The sequence below is a fragment of the Chelmon rostratus genome, chromosome 12 (genome assembly GCF_017976325.1).
Source record: "Chelmon rostratus isolate fCheRos1 chromosome 12, fCheRos1.pri, whole genome shotgun sequence".
Taxonomy (NCBI): domain Eukaryota; kingdom Metazoa; phylum Chordata; class Actinopteri; order Chaetodontiformes; family Chaetodontidae; genus Chelmon; species Chelmon rostratus.
In genome coordinates, this window is record NC_055669.1 from 5,154,965 (window position 1) to 5,181,576 (window position 26,612).

General features: G+C 42.4%; 1 protein-coding gene across 1 annotated transcript in view; it reads right to left on the reverse strand.

The window, feature by feature from the left end:
* Positions 1-479: 479 nt before the first annotated feature.
* ctnnd2b (catenin (cadherin-associated protein), delta 2b) overlaps positions 480-26,612 on the reverse strand; it is a 154,520-nt gene continuing 128,387 nt past the window's right edge. The window contains exons 16-25 of the mRNA XM_041948579.1: positions 19,092-19,209; positions 16,415-16,597; positions 11,998-12,176; positions 10,858-11,030; positions 8,455-8,704; positions 6,703-6,787; positions 6,359-6,485; positions 3,436-3,564; positions 2,623-2,699; positions 480-743 (exon numbers count right to left, since the gene is read on the reverse strand). Of these exons, the coding sequence (XP_041804513.1) occupies positions 480-743; positions 2,623-2,699; positions 3,436-3,564; positions 6,359-6,485; positions 6,703-6,787; positions 8,455-8,704; positions 10,858-11,030; positions 11,998-12,176; positions 16,415-16,597; positions 19,092-19,209 (1,585 nt within the window). The remainder of the gene's footprint in view (positions 744-2,622; positions 2,700-3,435; positions 3,565-6,358; positions 6,486-6,702; positions 6,788-8,454; positions 8,705-10,857; positions 11,031-11,997; positions 12,177-16,414; positions 16,598-19,091; positions 19,210-26,612) is intronic.

Sequence of the window (26,612 nt, forward strand, 5' to 3'; positions counted from 1 at the left end):
ATCTCCATGTCTGTCCCTTCGTGCTCCTTCGTCATGTCCGTCCCCCCTACGTTCTGTATCCAGAGGCCTTCGGGCGCAGGAGGTCTTGCAGTCTGCTGAACCGTCTTGGAGTAGTTGATCACAAACTAAACACAGAAAGAAAACGTGTCTGTCGGTTGTGTTGGTGGTGTGCATGCACATGCATGGCCGCTCCTCCGTTCGCTTCGGTTCCTCCTTCGTCCCCTCTCCCTCCTCCATCTGATGTCTCTGAAAGGAGTGTAATGTCTTTTTCTCCCCCAGTCTCTTTTCCTGCACTCCATCCTCCCCCTCTGTGGTCCTGCTACCTATGATGCTACTCAGGAACTACAGGTGAGGACGTGGAGGGAGGGAAACTGTCCTCTCATCTTCTCTCCTCCAATAAACTACCCCCTTTCACCGTCCTGCTTTCCATCGTCCAACCTCTCCTCCTCCTCCTCCAAATCCTCCACCCTCGTCTCCCCTTAGACCCAGGAGTCTGGTGAGGCTGGATAGTGGCTGGTCTCATAGTTGAGCTCGCTGTAGGGCCGCGAGGCTGAGTAGAAGTCTACATAGTTGCCGGTGGACTTGAGGCCCTGCAAGTGCATGTTGAGGTCACCCTGCGGGGGGCGCCCTCCGGCATGAACCTGGTTCTCGTAGAAGGCCTGGTCCTCGTAGGGGCCGCTGTCGGGCGGGGGAGGGTTTTGGAAAGGGGGGTAGGGCTCTGAAGGCAGGCCCTGAGAAGACACCTGTAAAAATAACAAAAATCATTACTGAGACAAAAGTAAGATTATGAGTGAGTGAGGTTCTTTCACGAAGTGTTCGAAACTGACCACGCAAAAAAAAAAAAAACCTTCAGAGGAATAGAGGGACACAAAGTCATGGATTTGCACGCAGCGACGGGTCAGAAAGCACTTTGCCAGCACTTTAACTGATAGCTTTCACACAATTTGAGCATTTAGAAATAATGCACTTTGCTCAAAAACATTACAGCTGAACTTTAAGACACCAAAAAGACATCTGACGGGTCTAGCCAGCTAGCATGACACTTGAAATTGCAGTGACTAATGGCAGCTGGTGACAGTATAAATGCTAACCCAGACCAATGTTCTGCAAAAATTGAGTCACAAACCCTCCTCAAACCCATGAATCTGGACCAGAACCTGACCCCAGCCCTATTTTTCATCATCCCTGACATTATCTTAGAATGCTAATGAAAGGTGTTGGCTACACTTTGTCTCTTTTTCCACTGGGCATTGCATATGTACTTGTTAGCTCCTTTAGCTCGCGAGAAATGATGTGTGTGTGTGTCTATGATCATTAACAGGCAGTACAGATCTGTATATCTGCCCGTCCACATTAAAGCAGCATTCATGCTGTATGCCAGTTGAACCTGCCATATCTCTGATGCCAAAACACAGAAAATTAGATGCCTGAAACAAATATCTTATATGAAACTTGCTTAAATAAAGGCTAGAGTTCATCAGCTGTGAATATTTGCTGGTATTCTGCATGGTTTTAGACTGTTGGTCAGATAAAACCAGCAGTTTGAATATGTCGACATGGGCTTGTGATGAGCATTTTCACTACTTTTTGAGATCGTCTAGACCAAACAATTAACTGATATAATGAAAAAATAATAATGATTGGCATTGATAATGAAAATATTCATTATACTAAATCAATCACAGGGGGTCATGAAAACACACTCTGCACACCTGTTGCTGACTTTAAAGTTTAAATTTAAGGTTAAACAATGTGATGCATTTTCCATCAGAGGCCATCAGTCCCCCACAGTTTAGTAAAAATGAATTTTCTATAACACAGACGTGGTTTGAGTGTCTTTAGCATAGTAGGTTTTGGTGGCTGGCTGCCCAGTTCATTTAGCTAGCAAGCAAACCCGTATCTGAACACAAAATAGATTTGATTGATCAGGGGTGATAGCATTCATGGGGTCCGGTGTTGTACATTGCTGTGCGACTGTGAGCTATAACCAGTCTGGGATATCGCTGCCAAAGGGTGTGCTGGGTAATATGAAAGGCTTTTATTGGCAACAATGCAGAATCAAATGCCAGACCCCAAGAGGATTTCATTACAGTATCCCTATAAAGCATAAATGGGACTCTATAGTTTTAAGTTTATAGTGACCTATTTGGACCTCATAGTATTTCTATCCCCCTTTGGCGTCACCATTAAATTCCCATATGATAAAGGGACTGGTTTTGCGAGCGAGAGAGAGAGATGCAAAGAGCAAGAGACTGAAAGAAAGCTCCTCTCGTCTGTTAGATGGAGAGTGTTGTGGATCTTCAAATGTTTTTCCCTCACAGAACCAGGGACACCTAAAGTTTGAGGCTGATATGTAATAATAAATCTGGCTTTGGTGTTTTCATTTTTCCCCCCTCTCCTTGGCTGGTGCTTTTACCACCTGGTGGCTTCTTTCGATGACAGCTCGTAGTAGTAATTCATCACATGAAGGACGTGAATACTGAGATCAAAGCTGTGGTATCTCTGCTAGCAGTGCTTGTCTCAATTAAGTGCTTTGTGATTACATTTGTAGGGGTAAAGCAGTGGTCACGTATGTAATGTATTTCTGAACACTTTGTACACAGAAAAGTGGCTTTGTCGTACCTGATTATACTTCAGGTCATCAGTAGGCGACACGTATGCTCCTCTGAGTAGCGTGGAAGACCCGCCAGAGATTTGAGCTGCAGAGACAGAAGGGATGAGGACTTCAGATGAATGCTTACCCTGAACCATTTATTCAGGCATTACTGTAAAAGGCAGAGGAGTGCGAGTAGGCTGTCAGCGCTATCAGGCGGATGTAACAACTATTCGATTAAGAAAAAGGATTAAAATGACGACGATGAGGGAGAGTTTGGAGCTCTGACAGTGTGCAAAAATATCTGCAATCATTAACATAATGAAACACTGAAACACTCACTGAAGACGATGAGGAAAACAAAAACAACCAGACTAATTTGCTATTGCTTTCTTGCTGACGGTGAGATGTAAAAATCCATACCTCTCTGATGTCTGTATGCTAAATATGAAGCTACCACCAGCAGCTGATTAGCTGCTAACTTAGCACAAAGGCTGGAAACGGGGGGACGGTTAGCCTGGCTCTGTCCGAAGGAACAACATCCACCACCACAAAAACTCACCCCGATTTGTTTAAACACTTTGCATTTAACAAACGTGATGTGAAGTGTTGCATTTTACAGACTCAGGTGGGCGGGGTTTTGTTACCTTTGGGCAGAGCCAGGCTAGCTGTTTGCTCCTGTTTCCAGTCTGTGTGCTAAGCTAAGCTAAGATAACCATGCTCCTCACAGATACACCATGGGAGAGGTGTCCACTTTTCACGTCTAACCCTCCTCATCTTCCTCACATTAGCTCTGTGGGAAAATGTGCCTTTGTGTCAGACGTGCAGGATGGACTGCCTACCCGCCATGGCGTCCTTCCGGGATGTGTGTTCGCCCTTGTTGCCATGGTAACTGGCATTGCCAGTCGACTCGTAGTCTGCCTTCCTCTCCTTCAACGCCATCATCTCCCTGGGGGAAGCAGGGGCGCTCGCTACACACAAACACACACACACACACACAATATTTAGTCATGGGAATATGTGTGACCCTCATCCATCATCAACCTGTTATCAGTACACTTCTGGATGCGTAAGGAGGACGCTACAACAAGCAGGACGAGTATTTAGGCTACACTGAAGTCCCTTCATAGAAGAGAGAGCAGAGTGATTTGAAAAATGTGCTTTTCTGGGTGTGTGAGGTTTTGTATTTACCTGCCTGAATCGCAACAAAGGCACAACACTGAGGATTGACTGCATGTATTTCCTCTAAGCATCGGCCTGAAATGAATGAAAAACGGGGGCACTGGCTGCTGCTTGTATTGTGACTCTGTAGATATTGTGCCATTCTTAACAAATCTAGCTTTTTGACCTGGGTGTGATTTCAAAGAGGTAAACACTGAGTCATCCCTTCTCCCCGTATCTTCTTGACTCCTGCCTCTGTCTTGTCTTTCTCTCCGTCTGGCTGCAGGCCACTCTCTCCACCTGCGTTTACCGCATGTACACATTTTCACTACCCACTGGCCTATTAATCTCTTTTTTGTCTTAGCATTACTCACCCAGCAAACGGAGCCAAATCGTCAAATCAAATCATAGAAAATATGCACGCCCACAGTTGGGAGAGAATAATAAATGCTGGACTCTGAGGAGGGTGGTGGATCAGTGGCAGAGATAATGAGTTAGATCTGGTTAGCCATGTTGGCGGAAACCTGGCTATTGATTCAGTGCCATACGGTAGAGTAGTGCTTCCTCTAATATTCAGATCATTGTCAGCAGACTTTCACAAAGAAGCTGCTGGCTAAGATACAGCCCGTTTGTGTGGCTGCGTCTGTCTCTCCTGTACGTTATAACGCAGTTAACACTGAATATCACCAAACCACGGTAATATCTGCACCTACTCTGCCTGCCGCTGTGGTAAACAACTGCTGGAGGAATGTGCAGTCCTTACTCCTGAGGCTTTATAGACGCAATGGAACCTTTTCTTCTGCGTGTGAAAAATTTCCACAGATGTGAAATTAAACAAATGATGATGGACCATCTGCTTGACAATTTTAAAATGAGGAGTGAAATAAAAATGTGAACTAAGCTTCCAAACCAAAGTGTTCATCATTTTGCCATTTGACAGCCCCATAAATCCAGAATTTTAAAAATATCAGCGGTAGCATTAAACCCATTCAAATGCTCTCACACACAGCTATTTCAAATTGGCTGAAATTATGGCTTAACTGGTGGATATAGAACAATATTAGGGTTTTTAAAAGTCAGTGTCATGGAATATGATGGAAATAATGCAGCTTGTCTGGTAATATATCAGACAGGCACCATGTTACTTAATGCCATGACAGCTTTCTGCATCTGCTGCACCACACCGTCACTGTGATGATTATAAAGACAAGAACACTTCTTAAAGGTGTCTTCTTGACGCATGTATTGCAGCAAACCTGTATTGGTAAGCCTAAAAGTTGGTGTCAGCTCATGGAATGGAAAAAAGTCTCTCAATTGAGTGATACTCTGGTGCTGCCATTGTTCATTTAAAAGCATCCTATCCTGGCAGTCACTAAAGGATGTGTCCAGAGTGGACGTGAGGGCATTACCAATCCACTAATTGTGCTTTTCTTGTGGATTGCTTTTGCCATTTCAAATGAAAGAGTGATAACAGGTGTTCTGACTCACTGCCTTGTGTATGCAGGACAAATAATAAACATAAACCCCTCCCCACTCTCCAGGCATAGTACATTTTTTTGGATGTATTGTTACAAACACTATCAAAATGATATAAGTTACTGCTGAGTGATCACCTGGCACATCTGGTGTTTACTAGCTGTTCTTTCCTGACACCTGACGATGGTTTTAAACGTCCAACACAGCACAAGTGCGAATGGCACTAACGTGAAAGCTCCAGCAGCACAAAGTTAAAAATGCACGGATGGAAGTTTAATGCACGCCATGTTCTCCTCATAAAGCACTATATAAAAAATGTATCAGTTCGTTATCACCTCTTCTCCGTAGTGAAAAAGTCTGTTTAATAAACCACGAAACAGTCAGACACAGAAATGAGTCGGCGAGTCGTTGAGTAGATTTCTGTCATATGTTACATATTAGTAAAGAAGAGGGGCCGAACTTATCATTTAAATTAAGTTTTCGAATCCATCACTGATGAGAGGACGTAAAAGTGTTCTGCTTCTTCCATCACTTTTAACTCGCTGCTGTTCTCCAGTGCCGACGCCGCCTCCTCTCAGACACCAGGAGCCAAACAGCACAGAAGCACTGAGGCTCATTACCGACAGCCCTGTAATGTCTGAACTATGAGAAGCCATGACAACGTTACATGGGCCGTGTCTGGAAAGGCTGTTTGTTAATGTTTTAAGTAGAAAAATATCGATCACATTCTACAATGGAAATGTTTCAGATTTACTCTCTTGTCATTGTTATCTTTGGTCTAACTGGACAGTCTATACTCCCACAGTCAGTTTCAGAGGATGCAGCCAAGAATTAAGCTCATGGGGAAAACACTGATCCCATTTTTTGGCATACATTTGTTAAAGAGCCCAGAAATACTGAATCCCTGGAAAGCCCATAGTAGTCATACCTCGATTTAGACAATGCAAAGGAGAACATTTTTTTTTTAGGGGGCACGGCGGAAGGATTTCACTTGACAGCAGAATAAGTTGCCGGTAGCCGTCGTAGTGTGAAGGTTAAAGCAGTCTTCAGCTGTATTGGAGTGGTGTTTGTTTGACTGTAATGTACTGACGGAGAGAGTGATAGAGGACAAAAGGGGGGTGCACTCACCTGATCGATTGTTGGGTGAGGTTCGTACGGGAGAGATGGACGGAGTGCGAGAGGAAGAGTAAGGTCGCTGTCTGTCTCTCTCTATCGTGGAGGAAGAGCCGACAAAATGGTACTGGGAGTAGCCATCCTGAAGAGCAGAAAGGCGAGGGAAAGGACAGGAAAGAAGAAACCAAGAAGAGAAGAGAGAGGAGAGATGAGACCATGTTAGAACTGAGCTACACGACCAACAATGGTATCAGTATTACTCCGTTTCCAGTCTGTCAGTGATATCTACTGAAACACCAGCATGACTGACATTTCCAGTAGTAATACAGCCAGAGCACATTAAGCCGTGCACACGCTACCTTTTTGTAGAGGCTGCGGAGGTCTCTGTACTGCCACATGCTGTTCAGGACTTGAGATGCTGCCTTTACCACTTTAGGACTATGTCTGGGAATTCAGCAGAGAGGAAAAAACACATACAGTATAAAGCTTGACTGTTCTTTGATTTGTGTTAGTGGGATAACAATGAAGAAACAGACAAAAAGCAGAGATATTACACTAGCATGTAAAGCATCATCTCACTGCAGCCTCCCAAGAAGAAATTACCATAGATGCAGAATGTAAAAGTCTCATCTATCTCCTCAGATATGACACTTTTATTACCAAATTGCGTAATTGTTTGGATGATTGATTGATGGCCTGTATTTCATTTCGATTCTCCAGGGTCTGACTCAGCTGACTAATGGCCGTGGATGTAATTGGCCCATATGGCCTTATCAGTGTCCAGGAAATTAACTTTTTTTATTTCTTCAAGTCATTTGGGTAAATGTTATTGTTTTGGATTCTAGGACTGCCTATCTTGCCCCTGCAGCGATGCAAAGCAGGGAACTTAAAAATGTGCGTCGAAGAGCAGTCAGTTTGTGAAAGAAACAATGTGTTTGTCTAAATGGATTTCGACAAACACGTCATTTCACGTTAAAAAAAGAAACAATTTGTCATCTGCTTTACTGCCCTACAAAGGAAAAATGTAACCACATATTTAGTGTGGTTACATTTAAACCACAGTTAAAACTGAGTTAAAAACTTAATCCGACTTTGTGATTTTTTTTTTAGTTTAGAACAAGTGTGCCATAAAAATGTAAAATTTCGGTGGAAGCAGCTTTTAAATATGCAGTAATTACAAAACGGAGCAAACAGCCAACTAAACAGCTAGAGGAAAAGAGTTGTGTCAAGTGAATGCTAGCTGGTGAGATAGCTAAGAATAGCCTTAGCTAAAGCTAAAACTAAACGTAGCCTGCTTATTGTTTTTTCCCCAGCTGTTGTCTGTCAATGAAAAATATCAGTTATTTATTCACATAATTAAATGAGGCAGTAGCTAAATCCATTCACGATGGAGAAAAATTCCAAGCTAGACTGTAGCTACAGCTAACTAGCTTAATTTAGCTAGTTTTTTGACTATGGTGGAATGAATGCAATTTGGCATGATAAACTACCTTTAAACATCGATACACACATGCTTTTATTTATTTGTATTAAATGTGAACTAAGGTATTATATTGGTGTCAATATAAATTTTAATGGTAGAGAGACAGGAAGTCCTGACTGTAAATAATCAAAATAAAGACTTTGTTGTGCCAGAAATTCAAAACCGAGCAGGAGAGATTATGTTGGTTTTATAGCAATGATTGTCTTGTGGGGTAAAATATTCAGAATAAAAAGTTATAAAATGAGATGCTACTGCCCTCTGCCTTCGTAACATAGAATAGATTTCTGCCAGATGTAAACATACAGTATGGAGGTAATTGGCACTGGCTTTAGAACGTCCAATCACAGGGCTTAAAAGTCTGGTGGTTGCAATTTAACCACTAAATTCGATCTCAGATTCTTGATGCATTCTGAAATAAAATAAAATAAATTGGGAAATAAAAGCACAGCTTTGATTGTAAATATAAAGATGTCCCTGTGGTTCCTGTCTTTTCTCATGGGTACTGTAGTCTTCAGTCAAAAACTACAAAACCTGTTACAGCCCCATGGTACTTCTACCCACAACCTGGTCCTTTCATCCTTCTTTGCTTCTTTCTTTCCACCTGACATCATCTTTCCATTCGGCTTACTTGTCTCCTTTGCTGCGGGCGATGCCAATGAGCTTCTCGATGCCGCCGGCGTCCCTCAGGGCCTTGGTGTTCTCCATGTTCTTGGTGATGACCTCATGCAGTGCGCAGCAGATAGCTGTGATGGTGTCGTCCGACATGGTCTTCCCCACAAGACTGCTGGTGTTGCCGCCTCCTCCTCCTCCGCCACTGCTGTTGTTGTTATTGCTGCCTCCAGGCAAGCGGTGCACCAGGTCTCTCATGGCGTATTTACCTATGGGCACGGTGGATGAGAGTAACAGGGCGGGGTGGAATAATGGAGATTGGAGGTAGAAAGGCGGAAATAGAAACGAAACACAGACAATTTGAGCTTTTGTAATGCTTTAATCAGTACTGTATGTATTATTTATATTGGCTTTTAATTTAACATTAAAATACAAATCATGACCCTTCCTCTTTGCTGACCCCTCACCCCCTAATCATTTTTGTACTGTACCTAATTCAACTGTGGTCTCTGCTCATTTCATTTTCTTACATATGACACAACATATGAAACATATGAAAGCTAAAACTCCCTGATACGACTAAGAAAACAGCCTGGCTGGTGGACGTCAGACAATGATGCTGACTTGACCATGTAATCTACCTCAGGCTGACTACATTTCCCATGACACCCCAGTACTGCTGTCAGGCAATCTTGTCCAGTCTGCCCTCTGGCCCTCATTCTGATTGGGTCATCACCCTTGGGGTGGTGGGGGCACGCCATGACTCACTGACAGTTCACATCCACTATATGCGTTTTCCTGCTGCACAAATCCTGCTGGTGCATGAAGCACATATAGTCCAGATTCATTGGATTCATATATATACAAGAAAACATTAATACTAAGTATAATAATAACACACAAGCTGTATAATACAGACATAAAAGTGTCTCGAATTGTTATACAAACTCGATCAGTTCAACTTTCTAAATGGATTTTTCTGTATCAGCAATAAAAAACACAATTCTCTACAGATAATCAAAGTAATTCACATAAATAAACTTATTACAGTCAGTTATCAAACATGATTGAACCATGTAAACAGTTTAACTTAATTACTGGCATATACTTGCAGTATTGGCAAAATTCTTGTTATTGCAAACATAGACTGAAAATGAAGCTCTCAATCAAGTTTGCAACATTGCAGCCAATAAAGCAACAGTTGGCTCACGGCGGGCCTGTCTGTGCAGGCAGCGTTGATATCTGCTGCTGAAAGCTCGGAGGATGCGAGAACACAATATGTCGTGTCTCTCAGCCCTGTTTACACCTGGCATAAGCAGAAGTGCGTACTGATTTGTGCGCTTCATATTACAGTGCGAAACAACAAGAAGAAGCCACAACAGGCTAAATGGATTCTCGTAGATGAAGTACACGCAATGCACGCTGTCTGATTTGCATTTGGGCCGCCGGGTAAGAACAATGCGCTTGGTCTTTGCAAATGGAAATGATGTACGTGTTTGCATATAGAGCAGGGAAGTGAGATCCGATCACAAGTGGTCACTCCAGACAAACATGAAGACGCTTTCTAATGCCAGGTATAACCGACGTACTTAGAGCTGTCCACTTGTGATTAGATCACCCAACAGGCATGTTAGTGCCAGGTATACGCAGGGCCTAATGCAATTTCATCGTGTTGACACAACAGAGTGAGGCCAGGACAGTGTGTCCTATCAGAACATGCATGCATGCCCCGTGGCAGCTGGATATAAGATTGACACTACAACCTACATACGTTGCACACATGAATGGTTCACATATGTAGCACACACACACACACACACAAACACAGAGAGAGACAGCTTAGCTCAGAGCCTCAAGCACCAGACAGAGTGAGTAAAAGGAGGCATGAGGTTGTTGCTATGGAGACCAGCAGAAAAGCAGAGTTTATTACAGACATCACTTGGTCTCTAAAGGAAAATCAAGCACAAACGATCAGTCAGAGCAACAACTACTATCTGCTTCAAGAGGAAACTATCTGAATATACACAGACAAATATTGTGGAGACATTTATCTCTTCTTTCATGTGACAAATCCACAAACCCACTGCCAGTCAGCCATCCCTAACAGCAGTAACCCCCTCCACAAATGCCAGCTTTAACAGCTCCTTTTAAGCAATTACTGCTAAACATTTCTACTTAAACAAGTATCATGTTCATTATTAATGCAAGTGACTAATTCTGTAAGTGGGTCAATATAAACGCACTTGCTTTCAGTGTCATTATCTTCAATTAAGGCAGCATTAAGCACATTACTCCTCTAGTATAAAAAGAAAATGACACAAATAAAACTCTTGAAAGTTGGCAGACTGTTTTTCGTGTCAATTCGTGTGTGCGTGGGTGTGTTTTTGTGTGTATCTTTGTTTGCTGAGAATAAACAACTCACCGATGAGCTCCTTGTTCCTGATGTCCAGAGCCATGTTTCTGAGCGCGGTGGCCACGGCACACACCACCCGGTCGTTGTCTATCCTCAGCAACTCCACCAGGATAGGGAGGCCCTTTTCTTTGCGCACCGCGGCCCGAATATACACCGACCACTGGGCAGGACGGAGGGTTGGAGGTGGACAGGGAGAGCATCAGAGCTTTGTTTTTTTTCTGATGTAATGTGGTAACTGATGTACCACATTATGGCCAACTCCTTTTTACTTATATCCAGTACAGGCTATTTCTTGTCAAAGGTAGCAAGGTTATTCTTTTCCTTTCGATCACAGCACTTTCTTGCAATAAATGTACATGACATCATTTCTTATCACACCTGACAACCAGTGCACTTTGAAATGTGAGGAATGATTTTCAGTCTACAGCCATGCTAGCAGCTCTGTAGGGCTGTGCTTCGTGCTTTGAGTTAATGCTAACGTCGACCTGCTAACATGCTCACAATAACAATGCTATTGTAATGGTAGGCAGGCAAAATGTCTACAAAGCCATTTACCATTAGTTTAGCGTGTTAGCATGCTAAAGATTGCTAATTAGGGCAAAGCAAAAAAAAAAAAAATAAATAAAAATAAATACAGCTAAGGCTTATGGGAATGTTTTGCTGGTATTTGGTCGTAAATCAAATAACTGGAAAAAAAAAATATTCTCCTGATGACGAGAGGAGTGGACCTGACTTCCTGATGAGAGGCAATCACCAAAGTGATCGAAATTCATCCAGAGAGGAACATGGATGTCTAAACTATATTTCAAGGCGTGCTATCTATTGGTTGTTGTTGTTGTTGGTTGTTGTATTATTATTTGTTGTGTTTATTCTGATTTTATCTTTTAGATGCCATTCCATAGAAGTGTTGATTTCAAAGGGATGTGTACCAAATGTTACACTCATGCATGAGGGAATTTTAAAGGGCCAGTAAGGCAGGTTTGCTATCCCACAGCACACAACGACCAGAATACGGGGGCATTTAGGGTTGTTATTTTGCAGTGTGCTGAGATTTCTCACTTTCAGAACGCTTTGTGGCACCCACTGGAATTTGAATACACTTGTGCAGATGCCCTTTAGTATCACAGCATAGGCACAGCACTTTCAGTTCTTACCTTCCAGCTGCCAGCAGCTAGGTTCTGCAGAGCCCCAGCTGCTCCCTCCAGGGTGTCTGGGTTGGAGCACTCAGACAGCAGTGTGAGGTAGGGTTTGACGATGGTGGGGTGCCATAACATCTGGATGCCTTTCGGGGGCTCCGCCAAGTCTGGAAATGGGCCGACGCCGTCCCACTGCGGAGGATGAGACGTAATTCAGAATAGAAAAGCATTTTGAATTCAGTGTGAGGTGAGGTTGTGGTAGGGTGCCAGCGTGGTCCCCTCAGGCAAGAACAGGGAAAGGAGGGAGGGAGATTTACTATTCATAAGCAGTGTATAAATAAGGTGGCATTCATCTATTTGTGCATTCCGTTTTTCTATCTCCTCTGTAATTGAAATCTGACATTTCCTCCTGCATTGATGATGCATTTTGAAAAAATACACACACACATACTATGCATCAATATGTGTGAAAGAGTTGGCTCATGAATATAGGAGATTTGTCAGCGACACTACAATATAATTGACACGCATAAGTGGTGCTGACATTTGACTAATGTGTTGATGAGTAGACACATTAAGAAAAAAAGAAATTAATTTGCACTGAAAAGTAATCATTAGTTGGTCCCCTGGACAGAATACTGGACTTATTGTTGTGTGTATCCCCCTTATTTTTGGAAATGCTGCACATTTAAATGCAGATATAACAGAAGATCACTAATTGTGGACAATGGTGGGAGGTATATCTTATTTTTTCATCCAATAACAATGAGCAATTCTTGTTAAAAAGGTCTCAAATACAACCAGTAAAGGGTTAACTAACAAAGGTGGGAACAGTCTGGGGGTAGGTGAAATGACAGAGTCCTCCATTGGCTCTCAAAGGCTGTTTACAAAGGAGCCACAATCTGATTGGACTAAACCCAAGCAAGCTTGTCTGAGCTGCTGTGACATGTGAATATGCAGCTGAGTGTAAATACTCCTTCAGGTGTTTGCTGAGAGGTTTCAGGACATGAAAAGTAAACAACAGGAACTGAACATATTTGCTGTTTAATGTGGAACCAGCTGATATGTCTGACAACAACAACATGAAATCATTGAGCTGCAAAGAAACAACCTGATACTGGGAGCAGCTCTTCCAACACTGACTCTTGTAAAGACTCAGTTCTGCTCAAGTCTGGCTGGCCTGAACCTGGAACACCAGCTGAAAGTAGCACCATCATCATCATCATCATCATCATTGCTACTGTCTGACATCAGACGCCTCACCAAAGACAAGCAGGTCCAGCCATCACAGAGGTTAGTGTGATGTATGGGTTGAATAATTTAGCATGGCCGTCAAAGGATGTTATAAAAATTGAAACAGCCCCCGACAGGAAAAAGGTGCCCCACCCCTGGATGTTTTATTTTACACATGATTCAGATGACGTTTTCCATATTGTTATACAACATACTGATACAAGAAAATAGCCTTTTGCGTGTTTGTCAAACACGCGTCTTAGTCCTCATCCTAAAAGCCCTTTGGCAAAAGTGAAACATACTGTTTGAAAACACAAACAATAAAGCATTAATCTAACCCCTGGCTTCCAAGTATGCTCTACACGGGACATTAACTGGATGCTGACCTCTTTGCACTAGCGTAGCTTTAGCCTCAGTCTTTTAGCATCATCTCATGTATGTAGTCATCAAGTGCATATTTAAGACATTTGACAAGGGTCTTCTGCTGCTTGAAACATTTACAAGTCAGCCGGAGACAGTGTTTTCAATCAACTCATGGAGGTGATGTTGGCTAGCTACGATGGTTTAGATCAGATAGCAACTTATTTCAGCTGGCCTTGTCCTCCACCTTTGCTTCCCTGTTTGTCTTATCATTCCGGCACTTCCTCTTTCCTCTCTCATCTTTTGTATTTTCTAGCCTCCACCCTTTGCCCCAGCTTCACTTGCTCCCCCTTTATATTTCCTCTCCACTGACATATCCTTTCCTCCTCTCCTCTCCTCATTCTCTCCTCTAATTACCCCACAGTTGATAGAGATTTGCCCTCTTCAACAAGCTCCCCAGTCGCTACTTCATGGTAATCACCCACAGCTGCACTGAAGTGGAGACAGACAGATAGAGGGGAGGCAGGAGGGGTTACGTATTATCATTTGAGAGAGGTTACGATTTGTCTTTGTCCCTTTACAATCTGATCCCAGAGTTAGTATTAAGATCCCTCATCTGCCTGGTTCTGCTTGGGTACGCAAAAAGTTTGTGGAGGGTTCGCTTGACAAATGGAAGTCAAAGGCCTGGCTCATCACTACCATTTTTAAAAATCTCCTTTCTCTGTCTTTTCCAGAAATGAAAGGGGAAAAAAGCATGCAGGGCTAATGAGCAATTCACCCACTGATCCACCGGAAGCATCGGGTTTTCAATCCCCACAGCTTCACTAGAAGTTGTAAAAGACGTCTTCCACTCAACCAGAATGTGATGCTGATTGCTTTTTAGCATGACAAGAGGTTAGAGCCTACTCCAAGGCAGCCATTTGGTTTCTGCCAATTCTACAACTACAAGAACACTAATTTTTTAACTAAACGGAGGATGAAACTCTGCCTGTTGGCAACAGATGGACAGACCCTGGAAATCCAGAGAAAGACTGGATCAGCTTGGTATTTCTGATTCTGAGCAGAGGTAGTTTGACAGAAAGTCAAACACGGCTTAATCTTTAGGTGCAGCTATAATCTTCTGATCCTGTTGTGTGAAAACCTTGTAGCATCTGTTGATGATATTGCACAGAACGACAAAAAGCATTAAATTAAAAAGCCACATGCTTGCATCACATTATCGAGCCCTTCTTGATACGTGTGCCTTATTCTGTGACCCTAAATAATCCAGGTGGTAGGTGAACCTCAGCCATGGACGTGGAAAAACAACTCGGGCTCAAACATCATGAATATCAAAGAAAGCTGCGGCGCATTCATACATATTCATTTGAGACTACAGATAGCGTGAACCGGGGATGAACTGAGCAAACGTTCCTGAACCAGAAACAGCACAGAGCTGCTTTACAAAATGAGATGCTGAGTCCTCCGTTCGGAAACAAAACAACAGCGACACCTGCTCCGACACAAAACGGATAACAAAATGATGTAAATGAAAGCATAACGGTACGAAATGTGCGTTAGCGTCTTAAAATACACACTGGATGCTCGATAATAAAGGCTCAAGATGACAACCTTCTACCTGTGCTACTGTTATTATGCTTCATTGTTTAATTTCAATCATCCTGATGTGGATGTCTGACAGAGAATACCAACCATTAAAGTCACAGAACTAAATAAACCAGGCAAATTGCACCATGTGCTCGGTGTGCAAATGTAGAGTTTTATGTGGTCATTAAAATTCTATAAGATACTATATTGTTGTGAAATAAGAGGGAAAGTAAAAGAGGCAGAGAAAGAGGACGTTTGTGACATTTGCTCACGTCATGTTAAGAGGCGATAACTTACTACCGCATTAATGTCACCACAGCAGAATAACTGACGACCAGAAAACAATCAAACACAGAGAAAACACATGGCATCCACCCAAACTGGTGACCGCTAAAGTAACGCACACGAGCAGCAGTTTATCATGTTCCAGAGAGAAGGTCCATCTGCCACCTCTGCTTCTAGCTGCCCTGTTCCTGCTCGCTGACGTCTCCTTTGATTAAGCAGCGTTCTGTGGGCCTGTTAAGCACCCAGCCAGTACTTTGCACACTCAGCTCTGATTGGGCGGTTATTTTCTGCCGTCGCCACTATGCTGGCGCGCAGTGAAGTGGTTCATTTCCTGAGAGGTCTGTTTCTGTGCATTGTTTTCTTATCCAAGTCCCAGTTGGTATGATGGAATTATATCGTGAGAAATGAGAAGCCTGATTTGATGTGAACTGAACTGATGTTCACCGGCATCCTGTCGCTTCTTCAGTCTTTCACTCTGTATATGTAAACGGGGTTTGGGCACATTCGCACTGAACGCAGTCCAAATTTTTTTAAACTTAAAACACTTAATACACAGATAGGATGCTAAGTGTAGCTGGCTATCAATTTAAGATGATTCTGTGTGCCTTTGTGTGCTACATATGAGACCTGGGCTCATTTCAAAAGTTAGCGTTGCTCCCTGCGTATGTCTGAGAAACCAGACCCTGAACCTCTTTCTGTACAAACAAGAAGAGGGTAGCAGCATTCATCTGAGACCAAATACAGTCCACTAGCTTGACTGGATATTCATCAGAGGACTGCTTAGAAGCATTATCCCCCTTATAATTAAGTACATGGATCTGCAGTCCTTTGCGAATCTTCAGCCGTGGCAGCCAACTGCTTTTATCTCACATGAAGGACCAGCGACTGAATCAAAGCAAAAAGTCAAAAACATGAAGAAAGAAAATGGGAACAGACTACTTTCTTCCAACTTTCTGTTTTCCCACCTGGTCATGCCCCTTCTTTTTCTTCTTTTTCTTGCCCCAGCACCCAGAACTCTCTGCGTCCTTCCCGCCGGTGTCACACAGCAGACCGTCCAGCTCCTCCGACCCCCCCTGCTGGCTGTGAGACGTCTCTGCGGCCAGACGGTAGGACAGGTTTCTCAGGATGCACACACAGTTCTCTACGGTCTGATGGTAGGAGAGAAGAGAAGAAAGAAAGATGGGAAACAAGTGTGGAGAGATAGAAAGATAGACATGAAAGAAGGACAGATGGCAATCAGAGGAACAAACACTAAAAATCAGACTGTAGACACATTTGCATGGAGGCACACACGCACGCACGCACACACACACATAAACTAACATACTGTGCAGTGCTGACTTTATAATATACAATTTACAAACATGGATAAACACACACATGCTGCGTGCATAATGTAGACACACACACACACACACACTAATCCTATTGTTGTGAGTGGCTATGCAGTCAACAGTCTCAGACTTTGATCTTGTGAAGGATTTCTAAGGATTAAAAACTTCTCACATCTCCACTCAACACACACACACACAAACTCACACTGGTAAAAGCTAGTGAGACACATTAAACACACATCTATGCATGTAGCACATCCACACAAACAGACACACATGGCTGCTCACAGGCTCACATGAAACACACTCTCACTCGTGATGTTTCTGTCTCACTGGCCATCTAGGTTGAGTAATATCTGGTTCACTATCAAAAAAAAAAACATGTTTGGCTTGTTCGTCTTGGGATTTTATAATGTATTTTTGTAGATACTAAATGCTTTAATCGTTCTGTTTGTGAAAACGGTTAGCTGCTAGCGTTTGGCTACTCAGCCTGTTGAGGCAGACTCAATCTCAAAACAGATCTGAGTTGTCAATAAAACCTGTGTTGTGAGCTCTGCTGGTGGACTGAAGCTGAGTGTGGAAGCTGAGGACTGTGCAGTAGCGCCTTGCTCCTGGGAGTAGGAGCGGAAATATGAACAGACTTTCCACAACTACTTTACAAGTTAAAAAGGTCATCAAAATCATTTTTGGTCAGGTCAGACTGCTGATGAGCGGCATCGTTTGACTCGTCATTTGATGGAGGATGGGAGTGAGCATGGTCCAGGATATCAGGGACTGTGACTCCAGGGAAAAAGTGAGTGGGTGCATTGAAGAACAGACGGACATGTTCCTGATCCTGGAATATTCCACCATCAATGTTGGTGAGAAGAGGGGACGAGCAGATGACGGCTGCGGGGTCTCGTGGCAGCAGCATGCACGATCTGTTTCCACACTGTGTGTTGCAGGATGGGATGTCTGAGCGGGCGACTGATATGGCGAGGCAGCGACATTATATCTTTCATTGAATCCGGGGGATTCCTGCTCCATCTCATCCGTCCTTAATTGCCTTCAGGGTGTGAAATGCTGGATGATGGCAAAAAAAAAACTGTCTCCAGTTGAACGATAACAAGACAGAAGTGGTGTTCTTGGTCCCCCTAATACCACAGGGAGTATGGCGAGCCACTTGGGGCCCCTCGGAATTTGATGAACAGATCAACTCTGTGCTGAAAGGTTGCTATGCAGGATGCTACAGCGAGACTGCTAACAGATTCAAGGAAAAGAGACAGCATTACGCCGATACAAGCATCCCTGCACTGCCTGTTACATCCAGGGTTGATTTCATGGTTCTTTTATCTGTTCTTGAACTCATGCATGGGCTGGCAAGCCTGTACATATCAGCCCTGCTCCGACTCTAGGCTTCTTGGATCCCCACAATAATTGTTTTTAGCTGTTCCACGATCCTTTCACTCACACTTTCCCCCTCCATTGACACTTTTCACACAAACTCAAGACACACATGTTTTCAGTGCCTTTGGCTGTTCTCAGTGGGTTTAGTATTTCAGTATTTTACAATCTTTTATTTGTTTATTTCTTTTATTCATATTATGACTTGATCTTACAAGTTTTATTCTGTTTCTGTTTACACTTGTGCACATATTTGATATTGCCTTGTATTTTATCATGGCCATTTATTGTTGTTATTGTGCCTTTTAACTTCTATTTGTGCCTTTTTTGCTATCTATGTGTTTCACTCGCTTGGTCGTTAACTTTAATTTGTACAGCACGTTGGTCTACTCTGGTTGTTTTAATATGTGCTATACATATATATATATATATATATATATATATATATATATATATATATATATATATATATATATATGTGTGTGTGTGTGTGTGTGTGTGTGTAGACTTGACCACCAGCTTGTGGCCTACGAGCCTTAGGCATTAACATACAAATCACAGGCAAACAACTTGTGCAAATGAATATGTATATGCAGTGTATACATACAATCTGCAAAGACACAGATAAAACATATTTATGCATCGAACTCATGTAAATTTATGTAAATGTGATTTTAGTAATTAACATGAAACATATTTACAAACCAAAAAATAATGACTTATATAGAGTTTTGGGACAGTGATATACACACAAACATGCAGACAAACACACATGTTTGCACACACACGCAAAGGACCTTTTTTTTGTGTCATTTTGTGTGTGTGTGTGTGTGTTTTTTGTTCATGGGATTTGGTGCGTGTATGAGCTCATGGCTGAGAGAGGTTGCGTGTGTGGCAGTTGGTTGTATGTGTGTAAGAGTGTTACCTTGCTGTCAATCTCACTGCTCCCCAGAGCCGTCTGGATGACGTAGAGCAGAGCGTCTGTCAGGCCCTCACACTCCCTCATCCTCCTCCGGGCCTCCTCGCCTGCAGAACTCACATTCCTTCACACACACACACACACACACACACCCCTCATCAATGAATAATCCACCTGAAAAGCCATGAGTGAGCATGTGCACGTTGAACCATACTGATATGTGCTACTGCATGTGTTTGCATGTCTGTGTGACAGAGAGGAGGGAGAATCTGAGTGTAATGCCCTTTAAATGTCAAACTATTAAAGATAGCTAGAAGATGCTCGTGCCCTCAGTGTCAGTGAGAAATGGCGATAAGCTGCCAAAGCTCCATTAGTTGCATTTGTTTTCCCAGGTTCTTGATAACAATCTCCACAATCTAAGTCTCAAATCTGTGATTTAAAGGTACATGGTGTGGTGTTATACAGCAGCAGTATGACGCATTTTATCACCCAAGTACATTACAATACAAGCACGGAGTCACGCAAGCCAATATTCTGGGGGCACGCAATTAGAGCAGGGGGCATGGGGGTCCTTCCCCAGAAAAAATAACGGCGCAATTGAACATATTCAAAGACTCTGGCAGGATTATTTTTTCACTACATCACTTTTTGTAGCTCAGTTATCTCCCACTTTGTATTAGAGTGAATACTGTATTTTTATTATAAGAGATTTTCATGTCAATTACTGCAGTTATTGAAAATGACACTTATTCACTCACCTCTACACTGCTGCCACTTTTCTTGAAAAAGAGCTAAATCATGTCTGCTTCACCCAAAAACACAATGCATAGGAAGCAGCATGGCAGTGCTGACATCACATAGCAGTGTCTGATCATCATCATCATCATCCCTTCATTGGTCTGAAATGATTGTATGAAAGTGGGAGCAAATCTTTCAATTAAATCTACATACATGTCCATGAAGGAGAAATAACCTCACACTATAAATCTCACCTAAGATAACCCACAGCTTGCATTATCAACCTCCTGACTGAGGACAGGGCCACAGCTTTCTGTCATTAAAAAAAAAAAAAAAAAAAAGGATTCTCGTCTGCATCTTGACCTGGAGATATCAAATTAAAGTGTTTTGCTATAACCTGAGAAAGTGGTGGCAAAAGCTAGCAGCTCACTGCCAGAAGACTCACACAGCTCCCCTTTACCAATATTAAATCGGATGCTATGCTATCAAAACAAACCATGCCTGTGTTTCGCAAATGCACTTATGTGTGTAACCACTTCGGCGACACACTGTTAAGCTGTAGCCTCCTCCTGCAGCGATGCAACGGAGCGAGTGCTGCGTGCGTGCAGGTGCAGAGACTACCTGATTTCATCCTGCAGCTTTTGGAAGAAACCAATACCGTAGGGAAGGGGTGTGTGTGACATTTTGAGGCACATTCAATGACATAATAAGAGCAATACATTTGACAAAAAAATAACAGTAATAAATCAATACATGAAATTAAATCAAAATAAAAAATAAATTCTTGCTCATTATGCATTCACTATTCTCAATGCCTAAAGGCCTTAAATTGTTTTTTTTTACTATCATTAGGATTGTAGAACACCAGTGATGTCAGGAAGCTTTCAGAAATGAAAGAACAGCGATGCTAAGTGTGTCAGACATACAGTAGATGCTGTGTGAAGTTAGACAGCTTGGGGCCACGCTGAGTGTAGGTCAACTGCTGTCGTTACACATGGAACATGGAAGAAAACAGGCTTGAAGCATAAGAATTAGCTTCAGGTCGCAGTTATGTGACAGAAACACGAGCCGTTATGTGGCCTGCGTATACTGTTGGATTCCCTCCAGACATGTATTAAGGCGTATACACAAATAGTCAACAAAACAATAATATAACATTATAATGAGTGTGATAGAATCTGTGAATATGGAGTTTGTCTTCCTGCTGGACACCAGATGTCTCCTACTTCATTGTAAAGTTCATTCTCAGTTTATGTGCACTGGTTTCAAGTTTCACCAGGATTAACCTCTAAGGAAACAGGAAAACTTCTTGCTTTCAGTCAATTAAATGTGAAAACATGACTGGAGACAGAATCGACCAATAAGAGCTTAATGGGGAACGATGGGGACCTTAAGATAGCCGCTCAGCACCAAACAGCAGACAAAGTTAGTAACAACAAGTGAACGTTGTGTAACAGTTAGCAGTTAAATAGTGTATATTTGACTTACATTCATCCAAAGAGTGCTGCTTTTAGTCACATGAACAGTGAGCAGCCTTTGGCACAGAGGGCACAGTCATCCGAAGACAAATGATGCCAGTTTATGTGTCTGAAATCAGATCAAACGTATCTTTTCTCTCATCAGTAATGCAACTGTTTGTTTATCCTGACCCTCAGTGGGGCCTCAGTTTTATTCAATTACAAGAGCATCATGTTTTAATTATACAGTCAAATTCCTTCAGTTTTTCAGGGCGTTGACTAGCAAGTGGCCTGTACAGTGCAACACATGACGAGGACACAAAGCGATAAACACCAAAATAAAAGCACTGGAATGGTACTTTTAAAGCACTTTATGGACTTCTTTCTTTCAGACATTTCCTTTATTTGGATTCTACCTGTTAATGGAATCAATTGAATTAACCTCACTCACTTTGGCATAATTAATCCCTCTGAAGCGTTCCCCTTGCAAGGCAACAGGGTTGCAGATTATCTCTCATTATGATCTTTTAGAGTGAAGAATTCAAATGAGAAAAAAAATCGCACTGCTGGAAAAAAGGTTATGTGTCTGGTAGGGGAGCTTTCAAACGGAACAGATTTTGATTAAAATAGTGTGGCACTACTGTGAGCAAAACTCCTCTGACAAAAAATGTCACTCATCTGGTAACAACGGGGGGGAACTGTTTCTTTGTGTCTACTTCTACAATCAAAAGCCGCATTCTGCAGGATGCCTCTGCATGAGTGTTTGAACCGTGTTTCAATCTAGCTATTTTCAATAAAAACACATTGTCATTTTGTTGCTCTCAGGACCAATTAGTGTAACATAAGAGTGATCCAGCCGGTGCATGAACTCTTTTTAAATTTGCTGTTCATAGCATTCTAGCTATGTCTAATTTCATTCAGTATGAGCAAATTCCTCATTTTACATATGTAAGTTTAAGTTTAAGTGTTAGTGTTCAGTGTTAGTATGCAAATGTAGTATGAGATCGGTATCAGCATGCACACGAAATGGAAACGAAATATACATGAACTGTATCACAAAGCCCTTTGTCCTTACAGTTCAAAACTGCAAGGGGACTGTATAATGAGAACAAGGGAGGAGCAGATGTTGGAGAATTGAGATTTAAAAGGTTTTTGCTTTGATACTTTGATGACAAATAACTGTTTAGCAAAGAAAAAAAGCTTTGGAGAAACATGACTTCTGTTGGTTTAATGAAGAGTCATCTTTAATCATACAGGAAAGAACCTTTGGCCCCATTTACACTTGTCATGTCAAGTGTCTAATATCAGGGTTAAATCCAGATGTGATTCAACACACTTTTGTTCACACTGAGCCGCATGTGTGCGTCTCTGAGCCGGATCCACTCCTGCAGTCCAGCCCGGTCCAGAGGCTGGTGGAGGAGGTGAACTACAAGCAAGACCAGTATTTGGCCATTGTGGAAACCATGCACCACAGCACTCTTTATTATGGGATGTGCCCCTTCTCAGCCCTGACTGGCTAGAAGTCATGATGTCTGCATCGGGACCCTCTCTTTACATACGGCTGACCCAAAGTTGCCCGTCTTTCAATCACCTCTTCTACCTTCAGAAGCTGAGCCATTTTTTTTAGCAGATCTCGATTCTAGCTAGCTGAACTGTCCTCAGATCAGTGCGGCCTCAGTCGCGGGGGGCTGTTTGCTTGAGATATTTGTCTGAATGACTTCATCCACTCTGGTGTGTCTCCAAACAGTGGAGACAGTGGCATACGCTGGTTAAGCCATGCTTAGCGAGCTAAAAGCACTGGGAGCGTGCAGTCAAGTCGCTTAGAGGTAGCTAGCCTGACAATGATCACACAAGATAATTCATCTGGTTCCTTTAGCACGCCAGCTAATAGAGTTCCAACAGAAAGAAGATTCCAGGTGCCTGTGCACCTGTGAGAACAACATTTCAAGCAAAGATGTGCATTCCTCGCACTGTGACATTATAAAATATACAACATGTACGCAGAAAACTGAGATAATGTAGGGGGCCTCCAGATCAGTTGATAATGCAGGACCCTCGTTAAGGCCCTCGTCGTGATGATTCATGGATAAACGCTACAACAACACCTGTTGCCTTGCTATGCATGACTGCATGAGTTGAAGTTGCAGGCGCCACTTTCTTCTTGTCATTTTAGTGAGACAGGGAGAAAGATGGGTAATTTCAGCTGCCATTATCACGGTGCAAGTCCCTGTAAGTAGAGTGCATAGTGAAGCAGCTACACTAGGGAGGGAATAAAGAATGCTAGTGCATAATGGAGAAATGGACGCATGGATCCTTTTAAACGTCTGGGTAGTATTAATGCTTTAGCTTGTACGGTAAAAGACAAACTGGGCTCACCTGCTCTGCATTAGCTGCTGCAGAATTTCAGCACTTGCTGTTATTTGGCATGGCAGCGTATGCAGACACAGGGAGTGAAACGACCAGTGAGTAACCAAAGGAGGCAGAAAATGTGTGTGTGTGTGTGAAAGTGAGAGACAGCGAGGAAGAGGCAGGGCGAGACGGAAGAAGAAGAAGAAGGGATAATATGATGGAGAAAGCAGTGGAGTAATAGAGATGGAGATAAAGCGAGGGAGAAGAGAGTGACTGGGGAGAAAAGAGGTAGAGAGAGAAAATGAGAAAGTGAGGGGGATAATGGGAGAGAGACAGAGAGAGATAGAGAGAGAGCAGGTGGCCGGCGATACACCAAACCCACCATGAAATATTCAATCTTTAATCAGACTCCCAGCATTCCCTAACGAGGCGTGAGAAAGATGAATTAGCCCTTCGAGTTTAGGGAGCTGATCCACACAAAGCCATGTCCTGCAACTCACACACACACACACACACACACACACAGACCTCCAGACACACATACAGTATTAGGACCATCTGAAGCCTTTGTTAGCACCCAGTATGTCTGGTTTATTTTCACTGAGGGCAGCTGAAGAGACATATTGCAGCTGAGATTAATGGCTCACACATGTAGCTGGACAGAGAGACAAACAGCAGCATGCACACGTACACACACAAACAGGAAGCCACGCAACCTTGCTGACAGAGATGCAAATGCAGTCATGGTGGTAATCCTGCTGTATTCTCACTCAACTTGTGCAGCATTTTTGCAACATCCAAGAGGAAATATTGAGAAACAACACATTCAGATGTCAAACCTTAAATAACAAACAAAAATAAAGCAAACTTATTTGCTCTACGGTATGACATATAGGTCTGCAGAGGTAATGAGAGAGATGCAAGATAGCTCTATGTAATGAGAGACAATGTTGTCATTATTCTGTCTGCGAGACGTGTTGTTGTTTACCGTTCTTTTGATACTGATGTGTTTGATGGAAGGGAACCAGTGGTACATCAAAAAAATGTCTGGTGCACAGCCAACGCGTCTCTGTAAGAAATATTTATGAGCTCAGTCTCGGCCGTGGAAATTTCATCATGCAGTTCAGAGTTTGGGAATAAACTCAAGAACGCAGATTTTATCGGCAGACATATCTAATGATCTGTAGTTTTGAAGGCCCTGGAAAGCTGTCTTCTTTCCTAGCTCCTTACCAATGAGTAGCAGCTTTAAATGTACGTGACAGGAACAAACTCTGAGCTGTGGTGATTCAGAGGTCCGGAAGTAGGCTTATGGAGTACTACATGACCACATGAACATATAATGTTCTGTTTGTTTATGTTTATGCCAGTCTTCCAATCAAATCTGATCAAACCACATCCATATACAGTCCAGATGAGGCAGGTTAGTTTGGGCTTTGAGTGATTAACTCATATTAATAACTAATAATATCAAAGACGTTTAATATGTATAATTAGAGACAGTAAACACAATGATAATACTAATATACTGTATAATTTAAAAGTCCTATTTCAAACTGTACTGGGTCCACAGTGAGTGTTGTCACCTTGTTCCTCAATGACAAAACGCACCCGAAACTCATACAGTCAGACTGTATGAAGAAATTAGTCCCATTAATCATTCCGCAGCAGCAAGTGCTGCAATATTTAGAGGAGTTATAACTAATTTAAAATGTAAAAATCTGTATAATAATTACCTGCATGGAATGATTTTATTCTGTCTGCATTCCTTTTATTAAGGCTGAACATTTTTTAACTGTATTCCTAAATATAAAATACTGAAACACACTTTTAGATTAGAGGATTTAATACTTGCTTCTGTGTGACTTGTATTGAATTTTGCATAATGGAGAGCACATGAGCTGAACTGAAGGCTAGACAGGCTGAGTCTCCTCCCTTTAAGGCAGATGTCATTATGAAAAACAATATTACAACGGATTCCTGGAGATGAAATACTAGAAAGCATTCAGCAAATAGAATTACAAAAGCTAATACTTCTGTGCATCGCTATCAGAGCCACGGAGCATTTTTATTAGATTTTACAGGACAGAGCTAAGAGCAACTGTGGCCTCAGCATCGAAATTCCTGCACACACATACACACACACACACACACGCACCACAGACACTCACAGACACTATGTTTAATTATGGTGTTTAAAAAGCAGATGATGTAGTAGTTTGTGAGGTGAGTCTGACACCAACACTTTGAAACAGGCCTTCATTATCCCCACTTCTCATCCTACTGTGCTTTATGTTGATCATTAATAAAATGAGCTGAGTCAATTACTACCCACAAAAAGCACAAATAAGCTAATAATAAGCATATTCACACACCTTAGAGAAGAAGGCACAAGGTACCTTGAGCATTTTTGTCGGGAATTAAGTGACTAGTTATACTGCACTGTACACTAATACAATTAATCAGCAGCCAATAACAATATGTAGCTCATTTTCTGCTGACAAGTGATATTTAGTATGATAAAGTTGATATTATGTAGCTGTTTGCATTATTATTAAAGCTGCTATGATAAATATGTTTATATGAACAACAGATCAGAGTGGGTCAGTCATAGTGACACATTCAGACAGTTTCCTCTGCAGCTCTGCAGCTCTGCTTAGCATTTTCCAGCTTATCTATTTGATTTTATGGCCCGCACTTTTACTGTTTTGACTCAGTGTCACAGCTCTCATTGGTGTGATTTCCAGATGCAGCAGGCCGCAGGTTCTGATGAACCCACTGTTCACTACCCGTCCAGCACCGAACACCAGACAAAGTTAGCCACTAGCTGGTGAGCGCAGTGCAGCCAGATGTGTTATCTATAAGACGTCACATCATTGAATGTTACTCCCTATCAGCTGGACAGGTGCTTGTTCACATGTTTGCCATATTAACCTCATAAATTGACAATATGTAGAGGTTGTGATTACAGCTTGTTGCACTGCCC